The following is a 19,468-nucleotide window of genomic DNA, read 5'->3' on the forward strand; positions in this document are numbered from 1 at the left end:
CCATTTACAATAGCATCAAAAATAATAAAACATTTAGGAATAAATTTAACAAATGTACAAAGCTTATATTCTGAATACTATAAAGCTTTCTTGAAAGAAATTAAAGATCTAAATAAATTGAAAAATAGCCTATGCTCATGGTTCAGAAGACTTAGTATTGTTAATAATGTTAATAATGACAATATTCGTCAAACAGGTAAAGGTTCAATGCAATTCCTATCAAAATCTCAGCTGGCTTTTTGCAGAAATTGACAAGCTGATCCTAAAATTCATATGGAAATGCAAGGAACCTAGAATAGCCATCTTGAAAGCAAAAGTCCAAGGACTCGCGCTTGTCAATTTCAAAACTTAGTACACAAAGCTACAGCAATCAAGACAGTGTTGTACTGGCACAAGGACAGACATATAGGTTGAAGGAACACAATTCAGAGTCCAGAAATCAACCTACATATTTATGGTCAATTGATTTTCAACAAAGGTGCCAAAATAATTCAATGGGAAAAAACGGTCCTTTTAACAAATGTTGCTTTAACAACTGGATATTCACATGCAAAAGAATGAAGTTTCCTACATACTCTATATGAAAATTGGCTCAAATTGATCATAAACTCAAAGTAAGTGCTTAACTGATAAAAACCCAGAAGAAAACATAGGGATACATCTTGGTGACCTCAGGCTAGGCAAAAGCATAAGCAACAAAAGAAAATACAGATAAGTTGGACTACATCAAAATTAAAAACTTTTGTGCTTTCAAATGATACAATGAAGACCCAGGCACATAGCTCATGCCTGTAGTCCCAGCGCTTTGGGAGGCTGAGGCAGGAGGATCGCTTGAGCCCAGGAGTTCAAGACCAGCCTGGGCAACATAACAAGAAATAAAAAACAAAAAAAATTAGCCAGGCGTGGTGACACACACCTGTAGTCCTAGCTACTCGGGAGGCTGAGGCAGGAAGATTGCTTGAGCCCAGGAGTTCAAGGTTGCAGTGAGCTATGATGGCACCACTGTACTCCAGCTTGGGTGACAGAGCAAGACCCTTACTCTAAAAATAAAAATTAAAAAAAAAGATAACGATGAAGAAAGTAAAAAGACAACCAACCCTACAGATTGGGAGAAAATATTTTTAAATCATATACTGATAAAGGTTTAGCATACAGAATATATGAACAGCTCACTAAAAAGTCAAATAACTCAATTTTAAAATGGGCAAAGGATTTGAATAGATGTTTCTCCAAAGAACATATACAAATGGCCGATAAGCACATGAAAAGATGCTCAACATCACTAATCATTAGGGAACTGCAACTCAAAACCACAATGAGACTCCATTTCACACCCACCAGGATGGCAACAATGAAAAAGTTAGATAATAACAAGTGTTTGCAAGGATATGGAGAAACTGGAACTCTCATACGCTGCTGGCAGGAATGTAAACTAGCACAGCCACTTTGAAAAATAGCTGGCAGTTCCTCCAAAAGTTAAACACGGAGTGACCATATGGCCTACCAATTTCTCTCCAAGGTATACACCCAAGAGAAATGAAAACATACACCTATACAAAAACTTATAAATATGCATAGCAGCATTATTCATAACAGCCAAAAAGTGGAAACTCAAATTTGTCCATCAACTGACAAATGGATAAACAAAATATCCATACACTGGAATATATACTGAGTCATAAAAAGGAATGTGACACATGCCACAACATGGATGAGCCTTGAAAACATGATGCTGAGTGAACAAAGCCAGACACAACAGGCCACACATTCTATGATTCTATTTGTATGAAATGTCCAGAATAGGCAAATCTATATATAGAGACAGAAAGTAGATTAGTGGTTGCCTAGGGCTGAAGGGGTTGGGGAGAAATGAGGAGTGGCTACGAGGGGTATGAGGTTTCTTTTTGGGGCAATGAAAATGTTCCAGAATTCGACAGTGTCACGTAATGGTTGCGCAACTCAGCAAATATACTAAGAACCATCGAACAGTACACTTTAAATGGGCAGACTGAGAGGTGAACTATATCGCAATAAAGATGTTTTAAAAAAAAAATCAACATTTGTGTTTATGTGTAATACATAAAAACTAACGTATCATCTGTATACCGTTTGACAAGCTGCTTAATCTCTCCTGAGCTTTAGTTTGCTAGCTTGTAAAATGGGAACAATAAAAAACCTCTACCTGACAGTTCTTGCAAGGGTAAAGGCCTTGAATAGCACGATGCTTGACACCACAGTAAGTGCTAAGAGTTAGCTCTTAATATCATACACCCACACTGTGTAGTTTCATATAAGCTGTCACTTTCTTCCTAAAAGGGATTTGTTCACATTTCATTACACTGGATAGTGGGGCTTAGGATCTTCAACTAATGGTATTAGTGCGGAGAGAGTGGCTTTCAGAATTTAACTAGAAATCACTTCTGAAGCTGATCATTTAGGTTCTTCCTTTAAGTTTTCTTCAGGCATGAGCTGTATCAAAATTAAAATACCCACCCCTTTTGAACTATGAGTGTCCCAGAGATGACAAGGAATGAGATTTCTACACATCTCCTTCCTATTTGGTAACTGAAGCCCAGGGCTTTTCTTGCTCAAAAGTCTTCTTTACCATCTCGGAGAGAAGGCTGCAGACCAGGCAACCAAGCCCCAGTCCAGCCTCCTCACTGGCCTTGGGTGAGTTATCAACCCCCTCGGTACTCAGCACACAATAAGGGCTTCACAAACTACCACTGTTCTCCCTGGGGGTCCTCCAGCTAACTGGCCCCTCATTCTCTCAACAGAGTCGACCACCCTCACTCCTCTTCACTCTCAGACTGCCCTGGTCCTCTGCAGCTGTGGCCCCCACTCCAAATCAGGTGGGAAAAGGTATCTAGAGGCCGGTTTCCTAAGCTGAGCTGAAATCCCAATGGAGGAAGGGAAGCACTCTGCAAGCAGGCTCCAGGCTGCTCGTCTTGGACACCCAGCCCCTGGCTCGCCGCAGGCCTCCAGCCAATGGGCACCCACTTAAACATGTGCCCCGTGGCCTCAGCTGGCCTGCCCCAGGCTGGAGTGAGAACCCCAGGGTGGCGTCAGGCTCCAGGTGTTGCCACTGTGTGGAATGTCCTCCTCCTCTTGCCTGCATGCTGTGCTTTTACTTGCTGGCTTCACATAGGAGGTTGGGGTTGGCTCTAGAGACAGGCCTCATCGGCCACCCTCCACCTCACCCCGTCCCAGGGGTTTCCTACGGTGAACTGACTCCCCTCTGCATGCACCCTCTTAAGTGTTCAGTCATTTTCCCAGCGTCAGTAAGAAGGCCGAAGGAGTTTAACAGACCTCTCTAGCTAAGTGACAAATGACATAACCAGAGCACGAACAGTTTCAGTTTCAACAACCAACTTCAAGGCCTCACTGAACATGAAAGAGCTGATGGGTTAAGAGGCACTTTATTAAGTGCCTCTGCTGAGCAAACGAAGGCCTGAAACAATCTCTTGGTTGGCAAAGTTACACAAACACTGGCTATTAGCACGGCTGTGGGGCTGGGCTGGTTCACACACACTCAGAAACATGTGCTTATCCTCTTCATTGGATAAACTTGATTCTTTTTGTGCTGCTGTTCCTGGAGCAAAATAAAATTCTTACAGCTATCAGTGTGCATGCTTTGAGTCTCACTTGTGTGACAGCAGAAACTCACTGGCAAACAAAACGTTAAGGGACACAGCCTGCATTATGGCTGGGGTGACAGCAATTTTTTGTTTTTAATTGTGCAACCACTACATGTTCCTTGCAGAAAAATTGGAACATACATAAAAGAAGTGCAATTCCCAGGTTTATAAATGATGATTATAATAATAACAGCAGCAGCCGCTCCCACGACTCTGTGCCTGCACTTTCGGGTCCATTATCTTCCTTATTTATTCTCCACCATCCTGAAATGGAGGCATTTTTACTGAAAGACGTATAGCGGAGGGGTTGAGAATACAGGATTTGGACAGAGTCCGACTTTCCAGGTTGCAATCCTATCTCAGCCACTGGCTATGCAAGCAAGTGACCCTCTCTTCACCTTGGTTTCCTCGCCTGTAAGATGGGAATCATAGTAGCACCCACCCTAGAGGACTGGTGTGATAAATTAAATCATTAAATCTCTAAGACTATACACAATACGCTTCAGTACAGCGCCTGGTAAAATAATAATCTTTCGGTGTTACTCTCCCCCTTCATACAGGGGGTGACACAATTCTGAGAGGGTAAGTAACATGCCCTAGCTCACAAGTTAATCAGCATTAATGCTGGCCATTAAACCCAACTGTCTCCGTGCCACAGAGGTGGGTGGCTGTTTCATAATCAACAGAGGATCTCAGTAAATGTGAAAGCAACAAAATATTTCCTGCCCTGTATTTTAATGATATCAATTACCCACTTTTTGACCCTGAACTAGTTACATAATCTGTAGGGCCCACTGAAAATGAAAAGGCAAGGCTCCTTATTCAAAGATACAGTAAAGAATTTCAAGACAGTGACAGCAAAACATTAAATCCAGTACGGGGCCCTTCCAAGCAACTACACAGGTCACACACCCATGAAGCCACCCTGTCTGGATCCCTTTAATGGCCAAGTTTCGGGACTGAAATTGGATTATGTGGTCACAAATGTCAACCTTCCACAATTAAGACGTTCCTTATGAATACATTTCACCTGTCTCTTCCTCAGAGTGAACTGGTATACCGTGAAATGATCCAAAGTATTAATAATAACTAATAAAGTCAAAACCGAATAATTAGCAAGTATAAATATTCTTCCCTGACTTCCCTGACAGTCAAGGGCATTAAGAACCAATTTACTCTGGGAAAATCTGCTGCAAAATTATACTCCCTTAATCACGAATGCCCTTAATGTTTTCAAGGTGAGAGGCACACAGAACTCTTAATGAACACTTCTATGACAGCTTGCAGGAAAAACAGATACCTCGACTATGTCACACTTTAGATTATCTATCAAGACTTCCTTTGTTCTTGTCTTACTAAACATTTAAACTCCTTTTTTCACCTCCAATGAATAGAAAGCCCCCTGTTTTCAGAAATTGGTATTGAAAGAACATGTATTATAGTTAATGATGATGAAACTCTCTGTCAAATAGGATTTTCATTTTGTGACTTTCTTTATTCTTTCTCTCAACATTTCACAAGCTGGGCAGCCACAGTACTGAGGAAGTGCAGATGCAAAAAGCAGCAGACACAGAAAAACCAGAACTAGTCATTTTCATTTTGAAAGTGTCCCAGGTGAGCCTTAGACACAGAGCTAAGAGTAAAATGGTGGAGGATTTCCTCTGAGCCACATCTAGTAATAGAAAGGGAATTAAATTATCAGGTATACTGGAATGCCAAATGGTGAATCGTTTAGTCTGGGGGCATGTGTCATATCTCCTGAACTCTTAAGTAGTTGCCCTGTCATCTAATTAAGGAAAATGACTCTTAACAAAAGTTTATCCTTCCTGGAATTCTTTTTTTTTTTTTTGAGACAAGGTTTCACTCTGTTGCCCAGGTTAGAGTACAGTGGCATCATCAGAACTCACTACAACCTCAAACTCTTGGGCTTAAGTGATCCTCCTGCCTCAGCTTCCAGAGTAGCTGGAACTACAGGTGTGAATGACCAGGCCTGGCTAATTTTCCTATTTTTTGTAGAGACGGAGTCTCACTATGTTGCTCAGGCTAGTCTCAAACTCCTGGCCTCAAGCAATACTCCTGCCTCAGCTTCTGAAAGTGCTAGGATTACAGGCATGAACCACTGCACCCAGCCTAAAATTTCTTGACAATTATAAGGTCAATTTTGAGTCATTCAAAAACCAGGTCTTGGCCAGGCACGGTGGCTCACGCCTGTAATCCTAGCTCTCTGGGAGGCCGAGGCGGGCGGATTGTTTGAGCTCAGGAGTTCGAAACCAGCCTGAGCAAGAGTGAGACCCTGTCTCTACTAAAAATTAGAAAGAAATTAATTGGACAACTAAAAATATATAGAAAAAATTAGCCGGGCATGGTGGCGCATGCCTGTAGTCCCAGCTACTCGGGAGGCTGAGACAGAAGGATTGCTTGAGCCCAGGAGTGTGAGGTTGCTGTGAGCTAGACTGATGCCACGGCACTCTAGACCGGGCAACACAGTGAGACTCTGTCTCAAAAAAAAACAAAAAACAAACAAAAAAAAACAGGTCTTTAACACGCTGGATAAAAATGAATGAAACCAATAAGAACAATTATACCAGATTTCAGGGGTAATTATAAATCCTTATCCTAGCTGCTAAGTTTGCTAGCTTGTAACTTGACGCCATCAATACCTCCCAGAATTATTGGGATTCTTTTAAAGCAGAGTTTCTCAACTATTAACTTTGGGGACCAGTTAATTCTTTATCATGGGGGGCTTTCTTGTGCACTGTAGGATGCTGAAAGGCATGGCTGGCCTCCACCCACTCCCAGTAGCACCCACTCCCCACTTGTAACAACCAAAAATGTCTCCATACATTGCCAAATGTCCCCGGGGGTTGGGGGTGGGGGACAAAAACACCTCCAACTGAGAACCACTGCTTTAAAGAGATGGCAATAAATAAAAGACAAAGAATCAAAGCACTTAAAAATAGGAAGGGATTTTAAGGAGCCGGATAACCAGTGATTCTCAAACTTTACTATGTATCAGCCTCTCTGAGCAGCTTGTTAAAATGCTGATTCCTGGTCTTCACCCCAGACCTATCAATATAGTCAAGTACTGGTTTTGCCCATATCAGTAAACATCCTCATTCTACAGACAAGTTAATGTAGGCCAGAGAGGGAAAACGCCTTGCCCAAGGTCACAGGGCGAGTTAGAACCTAGACTCCAAAACCAACCAAACCTTTCCTTACAGCCAGGAGTGTGTGCTGTCCTTAAGTCGTTGAGGCAGCAGAGCCTGAGACACAGCACTCTGGGGACAGGTAGCCTCAGTTAAAATCCCCACTTGGTATTTATTAGCTGGGCCATCCTCGCACAGGCACGTAACCTCTCAGGGCCTCAGTTTCCTTCCGGCAAGTGGAATAATATAATAGCCCCTACCTCCCGGTGTTACTAGAAAGGTTAAGACAGATGTCTTAAAAATGCTCCGGGCACAGGAAGCACTCAATACATGTCCTAGTATTATTACTGTTCCACGACTGCAGAAGTGAAGGGGTCTGGGGGCTCCGGCGGCAGAGGACTGGAAACGGGCTCAGAAAGGCGAAACGACCCCCGACTGCCCCCGTCCCCACCGGGGACCGACCTCCGCCCCGCCCCGCCCCTCACCTGGCCCCGCAGCTCCTTCTCCAGCTGCCGATAGTCGTTGTTCCACACCAGGAGATGCAGGGGGAAGTGGCTGCTGGCGTCGCAGGCCGAGGACATGTCGAGGAGGCCGCAGCCGGGCCCTCGCCGCCCGCCTGCCAGAAACCTCGGCCCCGGCAGGGTCTCCGGCGGCCGGCGAGCGAGAGAACGAGGCGAGCGAGCGAGCGAGCGAGGGGCGCGGGACGCGGCCGGACGGCCTAGCGGGCAGGGTGCGGGGCGCGCGGGAAGTCCGGGGTCGCGGGCCGGCTACGGGACCGGGTCGGCCGCGCCCACCCCGCGCCCCGCCGCGCTCCCGCCCGCGCTGACAGCTCGCGAACCGACTCTCGCTGACCGAACTGCCCCAAACAGGGAAGTGCGCGGAGCGAACCAGCGCGCCCGCGGCGGGAGGGGGCGAGGCCCCGACACCGGGCCCGGAGTCCGCCCCGCCCCATCCGCCTCCGACTCACACCGGAAAACTCGTCGGGACCCACAATCCAGACCTGTCGTTCTTTCCCCTGGCCAAGGATCTAGACGTGGAAAGCTCGGTCTGTCTGTCACCAGCTTCATTCCCCCTGCCCCAGCCACCCCAGGTGGTTCGGTCCACAACTGAGCCTCTTCCATTGGCCCCACAGTCAGGGGGTGACGACAAGGGCCGGGGACCAAACCATTCCAGCTACTGACTCCGCGGCTGCCTTTTTGGATCAGGGCAGATCTTTCTAGGATTGGTTAGAAGCCATTTTGGAAGTGGGCAACACCAAACAATTTTAAAGAAGGAACTCTAAATCCTGGAGAAGTGGCTTCCAATACAGTATTTGCATAGCAAGGGGATAGTTATTAATATATCTCAGGATTTCTCAACCTCTGCACATATTGAACCGCCTAATTCCTTGTGTGGGGGCTGTCCAGTGCTTTGTAGGATGTTGAGCAGTTTCCCTGGTTTCTCCACCCAGTTAATGCCAGAAGCACTCCTCAAAACGTATCTTCAGACATTGCCAAATGTCCCCGTGGGGAGAAAAATCGCCCCTAGTTGAGAACCACTGCTCTATCTGAACTCCAAACTGGGTTATGACTCAAAGCTACCTATGGTGGTGATGTAGTTCATGTATGTCATTTTTAAGCTAGCCATTTAGATTTTGGGCTTCTGGCTGAAAGGACTAATATGTAAGACCCACATTAGACTACAGTGTGCAAGTATTAAGTTCATCCTTTGAGTTTCAACCTCAGGCACTATGCTTCCTTGACCCAATGAAGAACCAAGTCATCTTACAGCTACTCACCAACTTGAGCTTTCTGCTGCTGCTTCAGCTCAGCTGTTCACAACTAGACCACATAGCTGGGTGAAGTTATTCAGCGCATCTTGAAAACATTCCTTCTACCTTCTCTGCTTATGCACATCCAGCTTTTCAGATGCCTGCAACAACAGCTGTTCAAGAATCCTAGCCTAATCCATTTGCTGCATGTGTGGAGCCCAGAAGATCTGTGAGTTGTGGAACCAAAACAGGATGGCACCCAGAGGCTGTAACTATGGAATGCGTGGGAATTATGTGGTTATCCTCACATTACACATTCATCATAAGGGGGAGATGGACCCAAGACCAGTGCTTCTGAGGCCTCTTACAGCACTTGTTATTCTTTCAAATGACTCGTGCAACTTAATATTCTTCCTCTTCATGATCCCATGTTTATTGAACAACTCTCCTATCTCATTAGTTTGAAAACTCCACAATGGCAGGGGCTACATCCGTTTTGCTTACTAAAGTACCTAAAATCAGAGCCCTACTGGCCCACAATACTACTGGCCCACTATAGGCATCTAATATTTGCTGAATGGAGATCATAGTTGTGTTTACATGTAACACATACAGTAATTATACATTAGTATGAGGGTCACATCTGTTTTTTCCTTGACACTGATTAACCTAATTTCATTGTGTTTATCTCACACCATCCTGTAAATTACTCTAGGTTAGCTATTCTTATTCTCAAATCCCAACTATAGGAAAAAAGTAATAATTAGAAAATAATGGTAATATTAATAATTACAGGAGCTACTATTTATTTAGGGCTTACTACCGAGCAGGCATTGCACATTTTCCCATAACTTATTCCATTTGTCCTTAGCCAGACAGCAAATATTTAGCTTTGCCGGTCACATACAAGTTTTGTTGCATATTCTTCTTCCTCTTTCTTTCCCTCTCCCTCTTCTTCTTTTCTTCTTGCAACACTTTAAAAATGTAAAAATCATTCTTACGTAGCAGGCCACACAAAAACAAATCATGGACTAGAGGTAGGCAACACGTTATCTTCATTTTGAAGATGAGATTAAAAGTGAAGCCTGAAGAAGGAATTATCTAATATATTCTTACTTTACTTATTGTAGATCTACCCTAGTAGAATGTAAGCTTCACAAGGATCTGAAACTGTGCCTTCTTTGCTCACTGTTCTTTTTCCAGGGTCTGCAACAGTGTGTGGAACATGGTAGGGGCTCTATAAATATTTGTTGAATAAAGGAATGAATGAATGAACTTGACTTAACCACTGATTGCCTCAGGGAGGTTGTGGCTGCAGCGTTCTGGTCACCGATTTTGCTGGTATAATTCAGCGCTGGGACAAGGGGAACCTCTGCCGGAGAGGGAGACCCAAATTCAAGATTTTAAGGTAGGTCAGAGGATGCTGGGCCAGTCTCTTGCCCTCACTCAAGATGGTGACCAGGCAGCTTGCCCTTTCCGGTCACATGACCTGACAGTCGCAGAAGGGTGCCTCCCCGCGCGTGCGTGCTGCGCCAAGGCTGCGAGGCACTGAGGGAAGAAGCGCCGCCGCCAGCGCCGCCGCTGGGACCCGTTAGAGCGGAAGCGCTGCCGCCGCTGCCTTCGCGGTCCCGGGGCCTCTGGTTCCCGGCAGGTGGGAGGCGGGAGCCATGTCGAAACGGCTCCGGAGCAGCGAGTTGTGCGCTGACTGCAGCGGGCCGGGTGAGTCGCACCGGCCAGGCCCGCTCCCCTCTGCTCTCCTGGCCCGGACCCCTGCCCCGGGGCCGCCCCCTCGGGTCGGGCGGGTTCCCGCAGCCGAGCGCGGCAACCCGCGGCTGGGGTTGCAGCGAAGAAAGTTCCCGGGCCGCCTTGAGGCGGGACCCGTCCCGGGCCTGTCAGAGCCGGGCGGGCAGGGGGCCGCCGCCCTCCCGTCCCGTTCGGCCCTCCCTCCCCTTTCGTCCCCTCCGTCCCAGGCCGGCTAGGGAGGCGGCGGGGGCCGGGAACGCTCCCCTGACAGGAAGGGGCTTGGGCAATCCACAGGAAGGCTAATTACAGAAGTAAAATACGAACGTCCTCCCGGCTGCAGCCCCCAGAGGCTGCAGGTGTCACTTTCCACCGAACCCCCGCCTCGCCTGGGGGCCCTGCCCAGGGTGAGCGATACTCCCTGAGACTCTCCAGACGGCCCCCATAGATGATTTCTCGGTTCCTGACATCCCGACAGCTCTCTTACTAGGAAGAATCTCCGGGAGGTCCGGAGTCTCGAAAACACAACCAGCACTTCGGCAGTGCGTGTCAAGTTTGGCAATTAGAACGGCTTGGGTTCGAACCAGATTTAGCCTATGGGTGACCTTGGGCTGATGACTTCACTTGGTCACTTGGTCTTGATTTCCTCATTTTTTTTCTATGGGGATAATTGGGAGTACCACGCTCGGTGGTTAGGAAGATTCGGTGAAAATTCTTAGGATCATCTCATCTAAATTTTTTTCTTCTTTTTTATATTACGTTATCTAGTGTAGAATCCTTGCAGCCCCTTAAACCTAGGGTTGACTACCTTTTTTTTTTTTTTTCTGAGACAGAGTCTCACTCTTCTTGCCCTGGCGAGTGCTATGGCGTCAGCCTAGCTCACAGCAACCTCCAACTCCTGGGCTCATGCAATCCTCCTGCCTCAGTATCCCGAGTAGCTGGGACTACAGACACTCGCCACCACGCCCGGCTAATTTTTTCTATATATTTTTAGTTGTCCGATTAATTTCTTTCTATTTTTAGTAGAGATGGGGTCTCGCTCTTGCTCAGGCTGGTTTCTAACTCCTGAGCTCAAGTGATCCTCCCACCTCAGCCTCTCAGAGTGCTAGAATTACAGGCCTGAGCCACCTGCCTGGCTGGGTTGACTACCTTAATTATACATTAATTACAGTTTAAACAAACACAAAATCACTGGCAAAATTAGCATAGAGGGGCATCGAAAGGCAAAAACCATTCCTCCATAGTAATGCCTAAACATTCATACATTGTATTCGGGTTTAGAGATCAATTCTGGCTTAGCAATTGGAACTGAATTGACAGGTCTCTAGATAGAGATTATATGCTCTTTTAGGTGTTGGATTTATCTGCTTTGAGATTGAAGTCATTGAGAGGTAACATGGCTTCCTTGGCATAATAGCATCCAATAAACAATCTTAATTAAGTCATTGAACACCAGTGGCCTTGCAAATGTTCTCTTCTTCATCTTGTCATTTGGAAGTGGAGACCGATTTTAGATAGTACTGTTGTGATAACCCAAGTCTTATGTGGTTATTTCATGGCCTGTATAGTGCAGGTGGTGTTACCAGTTTCCTTTGAAGATAGGGAGGGGGTTATGGAGGAGTTTAAAAAGAGGTGTTTCATAAAGCAAGTTAGTGTGTGTTATACAAACTCCATCGTTTTCTCTAAAAATGTTATTTGTTCCACTTCCTTATTTTCTTGTCTGTTTTCAGTTGAACTTTCTGTGATCTGTTTGATTCACATGTGTCTAGCTTCTAGCTTCCTCTTGGATTGCATATTCTTAACTTCTCAATGGACGGTATGGGGCAAAGGAAAACTGTTTCTCCGTTGCCACCCTAAATACTATCTTGCACTTTTGTGGCATTTCATGCATTTCAGGACATTTTCTCTTCCATTGTACCGTTTAAGTTGTTGTCTCCTAACCTAATCTACAGAGACTTGAGTCATTTCCTTCCTGTTTTGAATGTAATTAGGCTACCTTGAAATGCTATTTGAACTTGAGCAGCTAGGAATTTGTGCTGCTTTTTCTGCAAAGCCCTAGTGAAAGAATTACTTGTAGGGTTAGGGACCCCTTTGAATGCTAAAGCCATCTCCTCAGAAAATGCACATGTACTTACTCTTTCACCCTGAATTTATGTAAGATTTCTCAGGGGGAGTCACAGACATCTTTTTGAAGTCCATTTGTGGTGTTCATGGAGCCCTGGCATAAAGCATCCAGATAAACTTGAAGGGTTTCACCCAACTCATTCATACACACTCAATATTTATTTTACTATGTTGTTAACTTTCTAATATTTTTCCCATGGGATTCTGATCCATGATGTTTAAGTGATTGAGAACCTCTCTTAATGTGTGTTAATTCCTTGCTGACTTGTTCCTGTTTAATTTCCTGCAAGAATACCATGAATCCTCTCAAAACTGTCTTTCTTTGTCATTAGTGGTAGAACCATGCCGTAGAAAGCAATACTGTTATGCATCTGTGTAGGGACCCTTCATCTTGATGTTTCCAATCTTTGCTTTTTAGAATGGCATAGTAGTAATGAAGAGAGTTATACTTTATTCAGTTATTTCGTTTCTGCTTTATTTAGCCATTTAGCCATTATCACATCTTCTTAAATATTTTATGTGCTTCTTTAAAAAAACAAATCTAGCTCATTTTAAGTACATCATACTCTGAGTTCAATTACCTGAAAACTCTGCTGAGATTTCCACTACAGTGGTACAGTGTTCACACTGAAACATTCAATGTTTTGAGTATTTCCAATCAAAGACTTTTTCCAGTGATTGTGAATTTCAGTAGGCTCTTGAAAATATCTGAATACTTAGAAAATGATTTAGAAAAGATGGGACAGCTGACATTACTAAGCACTTACTATATGAAAGGTACTTTACTTTTTATATCCTCACTGTCCTGAGATGTTGTTATTCCCATCACCCAAAGAAGTGGCAGAGTTGGGGTTCAAACCTTGAACTGCTTGTCTCCAGAGCCAACCCTCTTAACCACCACACTCTCTGGCTCCCAGAATTTGTCTTTCATTGAAATTCTGTAACTTTTCATTTTATGGTTGGAAAGAGTTTGAATAAACTGTTTAAAATGGTAAAGATGGTGTACATGCATTTTAGAGATTTTCGTGGACACTGAAGAATTTTAAAATGTAAACCAGGCAGCCTAGTGGCACCTTTTGTCACCCTATCGTGAGTCTGATGAAATGTAGATCTTTCTCTATTTGGGGTTTCTAAGTGCTCAGTTTACTTACCCAGATCTGTCCTGTTTACCAAATATGAATTATTCCTTATTTCAAAGGATGTCTAATGAAGTTCTGTGACTTCAAAGGAAAAAAGTATTATATAATACATGCACTAAAAATATTACTCGTTTTTATATTATGTCTTTGCCTCTGTGAAGCCACTGTTATTGCAGCTTCTTTTCTTTCAAATCAGTTACAGGACTGGACTCAGTAGTTTATCTGAAACAACTAATGGATATCATAGAACATTTCCTAGTAGAAGAGGCCAGCTTTCCCTGTCCTCAGAGCCATAGCAGCTGAGCAGTTTTTTAGTTCTGTCACTTGCAGCTTTCTGCTAAGTGTAGAGGCGTGTCGATTTGTAGCAGTGGATTTTGGCAGCAGTCTTTTCACCATTTACTTCAGATAAAGCTATGTGGTTAATTCACTGTCAAAATTTACCTTGCTGTTTGGGGAGATGGATTCGAAATGATTCATCTGTACCCTCTCAATTTGTTTCTCTTACATTGAATGAGAAAGCATATGTCTGAGATGGTAGATCCACATTAGGGCTACGAATTGTGGCCCTGAACCAGAAAGAAGGTAACTGCTTATTCACGGCTTCAGCTCATGTTTTTAGTCTCAGTTAACATCGTACCTAATCAGCCAAGGTAGGTAGTATCATCAGACAAGATCGCAGCTTGATATGTGACGAGCATACTAAAACAACAAAAATGCCTTGTTTTTCTCAAAAACCAAACCTCAGTTGTCTTTTGCCATCTGGCAGTATAACAACCAACCGGTATCCTTGCCACTGAGATTTCATTCTCTTTCCAGATCCTTCCTGGGCATCAGTAAATAGGGGAACTTTTATATGTGATGAGTGCTGCAGTGTCCATCGGAGTCTAGGACGCCATATCTCCCAAGTAAGGCATCTTAAACACACACCGTGGCCTCCCACACTGCTTCAGGTAAAGGATAAGAATTCTTCTCACGGTTTATAATTTATGTTTTAGCAGCTAAAATTTCTCCTGCTATACTTCTTAAATCTTACAAAATTGTTTGAATCATAATTGAATAAAGGTGCTTTGCCCATCAATGCTATGTACAAGTGTTATCTGTATTGAATTAATTGTTTAAGCTTTTTTTTTCCCCTCCTAACATAAATCTTGTTCCAAAAGCTCAATTTTCTATAGATAGATAGATAGTCATTAAAATGTCTTAGTGATGTTGCACTGCCAACTTTCTGGACTGTCACCAGCAATTGTTTTTAATTAGTCCATCATTTCCATGTACCATGATGACTGTTTCCAAAAGCTACTGCGGGAGAAACTTTTCATTAATGTACTTATTCCTGAGTACCTGCTAATACTTTTAGAAAATTTTTTCCTGCTTTGATAGAAGCATGGATTCCTCAGAAATTTCTGAAACATCTTAAGTTTTCTTAAAGCTCTTGCTGCTAGTCAGAAAGACCAAATCAAATTAACGTGTTTTGATTGCGTGCCTAACACTCTGTTAAGTGTTAAATGGGCTCTCTGTTTTATTTTGGGTCCAATGTCAAGTTACCTGTACTTCTATTTTGGGGCACGTATTCTTCAGATTCTCTTGGAATTCAGGATTAAGCGTGCATTTTGCCTTCATTTGTCTTGAGTGCATACTTCACTAAATCTGTGGCAGCTGCACAACTTGTCCCTGAAACTTGTTAGTATGAACCAGGGGACCAAAACAAGTGGGTTTGGATCACTGATGTGAAAATATCTCCACTAATGTAAAAAACAGATGGGGCTGTTTCAGGAGTCATGCTTTGAAATGAAATTAGGAGATATGGTTTATTAATAACTTTTGCTCGGACATTTCTAACAGCTCATTTTCATGTGAAGGTAGGTGTTTGCTGCTTTCAGGTCTGTCTGCGTTTACATAGGCAGATTACATTATAGAATCTGAATAAAGTCCAGAAACGAGTAGTTTAAAGTGCCAGGGTTAACTCTAAAGCAACAATTCCCAAAGTGTGGTACGTGAACCACCAGTAATACTCCAGACAGATGTAGGTAACACTCAAACATTTATTTTAATGTGTATAAGAAAACTACAGCACATCAAACCATAACTGTTAATAAAAGTTTCAAAAAGTGAGTGGATTTAAAGAAAAATATTAAGTTGGATAGACAGTACATGGGTTGTTAGGACTCTTGAAAATAGTATTTGATCAGGCTTGGGAAACACTGCCCTGAAGTACTTTTCTTTAATAATCTATAAGAACAATGCAATCCAACCCATTTAGGCATTTAGCTATCCTGCTGGTCAAAGCCTGAATCCTGTATACAGGTTCATCTTTCTCATTCTGAAATCAGAAAATAATGTTATGAGTGATATCCCAGGCATCGTAGTGTTTGTAATGGGCTTCGTTTTCCTGGTTCGGTTACTGATTCCCATTGAATATCTGTGGAAAGAAATTAAAATACGTTTTCCTACTGCTTGTTTTAGATGGTTGAAACATTGTATAATAACGGTGCTAATTCTATATGGGAGCATTCTTTGCTGGACCCTGCCTCTATTATGAGCGGAAGACGTAAAGCTAATCCACAGGATAAAGTACAGTGAGTGGAATGTTTATAAATACTTTTATTTCTTCATAACAAGTGGGGCCCAGTGACAGGAGTGCAGCTATTTTTGATCAACCTCCTCAAGGACAGCACAGGAGGTGGTTACCCCAATTGTGCATTGGGCTCTTTGCTGTCAGAAATGTAGAATGAGGCGGGGCGGGACCATCTGTTTTGCTTGGTTACCCAGCAGGAGTAAATGGTTTCTCCAGTTGGAAACCAGGCTTGGAGGCTGCACTTGTAATCAGATTTAAACTTAGTTACTCAAACAAGAGGCCGTCAGACCAGAAATCTAGGTTCTGGGCCACCAGTCTGCCAGATGCCTCACCTATGAGATGGGACTAAATGCCGCTTCCTCCCAGGTTGCTAGGTCAATTCAGAAAATTACACAGAGAAGAAGGATACTATAAAAAGTAGATATTCTGCAGTCCCAGCCATTATAATGCCTAATGTATGTTTTCAGACTTCAGGTCTTTAAACACCACTAAAACTCACTTGAGCATTGTTCATTTTATTCTTGAGTAGGGGATGTGGGTCACTTCCTCTTCTTTTCACAGTACAAAGAATGGGGAATGTCGCATCTGAACTACAAGTGAACTGTTTTGTTTTTGTTTTCAAACCAGTCCCAATAAAGCGGAATTCATCAGAGCCAAGTATCAGATGTTAGCGTTTGTCCATCGCTTGCCCTGCCGGGATGATGATAGTGTGACTGCCAAAGATCTTAGTAAGGTGGGTCACACCTTTTAAAACCCCTAAAAAAGCTGACTGAGACAGCATGTTCGATTTGAAAAAAATTTTAAAGGTAGAAAGAAAAACAAAAACTCATTTCTGTACATTAAATAATTAATAACAGCTTTTTTTGCAATTGGTTTTCTCTTTAATCTTAATTCAAATGGCAACTGTTCATGTCAATGGGGGTACAAGGACAAAGAGGAAAAATAAGTATCTAGAAAACAATTTACATTTTTCAAATATGGTTTTTGAATTGTATTTCAATAAGTTTTTTGTTTAATTTTGAAATGGGAACCATTTCAGAGTTTGTTTCTAAACGGAAATAGAAAGTTTGAAGGATAATCATTTGTTTCTAATAAGGACTAGAAAAAGTACCAGAGGAAGAGGGCTAACTTTTTCAGGTTTCCAGGTTGCAGACTGAGTTGAATCTTCAGAAAGCAATGTGTGACTTAAAGCTATAGTGCACAGACTGGTTTATCATCCTTGTAATATGAGTAGATGGATTTCTTTGTGGGCCTTCACTTGTGTTTGAGAGATGCCATAAGAAATGCGCATATAATTTCAAAGCACTGCTTTTGACAAATGCTCACTCCCACAGAGGATGGGCATTCACAATTCAGAATTTTAAATTTGGCATAGAAATGTATATAATGGTTGCTTCCATTAATTAATAAGACTTGGTATGGGGCCGGGCGTGGTGGCTCACGCCTATAATCCTAGCACTTTGGGAGGCTGAGACGGGAGGATCACTTGAGCTCAGGAGTTTGAGACCAGCCTGGGCAAGAGTGAGACCCTGTCTCTATTAAGGAAATAAAAATTAAAATTTAAAAACAAGAAAAAGCGGCTAGGCACGGTGGCTCACGCCTGTAATTCTAGAACTCTGGGAGGCCAAGGCGGGTGGATCGTTCAAGGTCAGGAGTTCGAGACCAGCCTGAGCAAGAGCGAGACCCCATCTCTACTAAAAATATAAAATTAGCTGGGCATGGTGGCGCATGCCTGTAGTCCCAGCTACTCGGGAGGCTGAGGCAGAAGGATCGCTTGAGCCCAGGAGTTTGAGGTTGCTGTGAGCTAGGCTGATGCCATGACGCTGTAGCCTGGGCAACAGAGCAAGACTCTGTCTCAAAAAAAAAAAAAAAAACAAGAAAAAGAAAACTTGGTATGCAGTAGGTTTTTTAACCAAAATTTTTGAAAAATAGCCAGATGAAGTGGCACACATCTATAGTCCCATCTACTTGGGAGGCTGAGGTGGGAGGACCACTTGAGCCCAGGAGTCCAGCCTACACAACATAGTGAAACCCCATCTCTCTCTTTTTTTTTTTTTTCCCTGTCGGAGACTGTAAGAAAGGGAGTCCCCAGGTCTGTTAATCCAAACACTGTTGAAGCAAGAGACAGATCCACGGGACCACCCAACGTGCTGCTGAAACCCCATCTCTTAAGGAAAAAAAAGGCTGTATAAAAAATTAATCAAAATAAGACTTAAATATAGATGTTAGAGTAGATTTTTTCCATTCCTGTAATAAGGGTTATTGCATCTTGGACAATTCTAGATTAGACTTGAAGGAAGGCAGCTCATCTTCTAAATGTATAAGGGCTTTTCTGCAGTAGTACGGAATTCGGTATGTCACAGGCCTATTCCCCACCCTGAAAGCATTATGTACGGGCCAAGAACAGTATGGTGGAGAGAATATGGTATAAGGCAGAATCTTAGAGCTTACACAGTGTAGAATTTGAAGTCCCAACGCCCTAAGTTCAGTTATAACAACAACTAATCATATTCTTTATTATATCATTGAATCCTTACAGTAACCATGTGAATGGGTCACATTATTATCACTATTTTAGAGATGAGGAAACTGAGGTTCAGATTGCTTCAAGAACTTTCTCAAGGTCACACAGCTTCAGAGGGTATGGTTTGAAATTCAAGTCTGTCTGGCTTCAGAGCCATGTGCAACCACCTCCTCGTAGAGTACTGCCTGTCCCTCAGGTTCTGGTTGTGCCGCTTACTTGGACAAGCCATGCACTGGGGCAGGTCAGCCTTTACAGCCCTAGTTTCCTTATCCGTAAAATAGGCCCGACCCCACCTTGCAGCCCAAGTGTGGTTGTGACCAGCAAAGGAAAGACTGCTCCATCCACCTTACTGAGCCAAATAAAAATGTGTTGGCAACGTGACATATAGTAAAATGGTCTGCCAGCTGCCCTAATACTTTTTTGTTTATACTTCTAACAAATACTCCTTTTTTGTTTGTATTTTTCAGCAACTCCATTCAAGCGTGAGAACAGGGAATCTTGAAACCTGTTTGAGACTATTGTCTTTAGGAGCACAAGCCAACTTCTTTCATCCTGTAAGAAAACATGAATTGATTCAGATATTAAATTGAAACTAAGTGAGTTGTGTTCATGTAGCCTTTAGTTTATTTAATGTGCTTTTTTGTCTACTTTTTATTAATGATTCTCAGGAGAAAGGAAATACCCCACTTCATGTTGCCTCCAAAGCAGGACAGATTTTACAGGCTGAATTATTGGCAGTATATGGAGCAGACCCGGGCACACAAGATTCTAGTGGGAAAACTCCTGTTGATTACGCAAGGTAAGAGCCCTACATTCTTGCTACTTCTCTCTG

At 43.2% G+C, this 19,468-nt stretch overlaps 2 protein-coding genes across 4 annotated transcripts in view; one reads left to right on the top strand and one right to left on the bottom strand.

The window, feature by feature from the left end:
- Positions 1-7,627, bottom strand: part of ANKRD13A (ankyrin repeat domain 13A) — a 33,126-nt gene extending 25,499 nt beyond the window's left edge. The window contains exon 1 of the mRNA XM_012650225.1: positions 7,270-7,627. Within this exon, the coding sequence (XP_012505679.1) occupies positions 7,270-7,365 (96 nt within the window). The 5' untranslated portion in view covers positions 7,366-7,627. The remainder of the gene's footprint in view (positions 1-7,269) is intronic.
- Positions 7,628-10,043: 2,416 nt separating this feature from the next.
- Positions 10,044-19,468, top strand: part of GIT2 (G protein-coupled receptor kinase interacting ArfGAP 2) — a 47,011-nt gene continuing 37,586 nt past the window's right edge. For 2 of the 3 annotated variants that reach the window (XM_012650212.1, XM_012650213.1), the window contains exons 1-6: positions 10,044-10,253; positions 14,354-14,487; positions 16,001-16,113; positions 16,740-16,845; positions 19,104-19,190; positions 19,305-19,435. In XM_012650212.1, the coding sequence (XP_012505666.1) occupies positions 10,202-10,253; positions 14,354-14,487; positions 16,001-16,113; positions 16,740-16,845; positions 19,104-19,190; positions 19,305-19,435 (623 nt within the window). In that variant the 5' untranslated portion in view covers positions 10,044-10,201. The remainder of the gene's footprint in view (positions 10,254-14,353; positions 14,488-16,000; positions 16,114-16,739; positions 16,846-19,103; positions 19,191-19,304; positions 19,436-19,468) is intronic. The other variant, XM_012650214.1, reaches the window with a different exon arrangement.

Source organism: Propithecus coquereli, unplaced genomic scaffold, assembly GCF_000956105.1.
Source record: "Propithecus coquereli isolate 6110/MARCELLA unplaced genomic scaffold, Pcoq_1.0 Scaffold314, whole genome shotgun sequence".
Classification (NCBI taxonomy): Eukaryota; Metazoa; Chordata; class Mammalia; order Primates; family Indriidae; genus Propithecus; species Propithecus coquereli.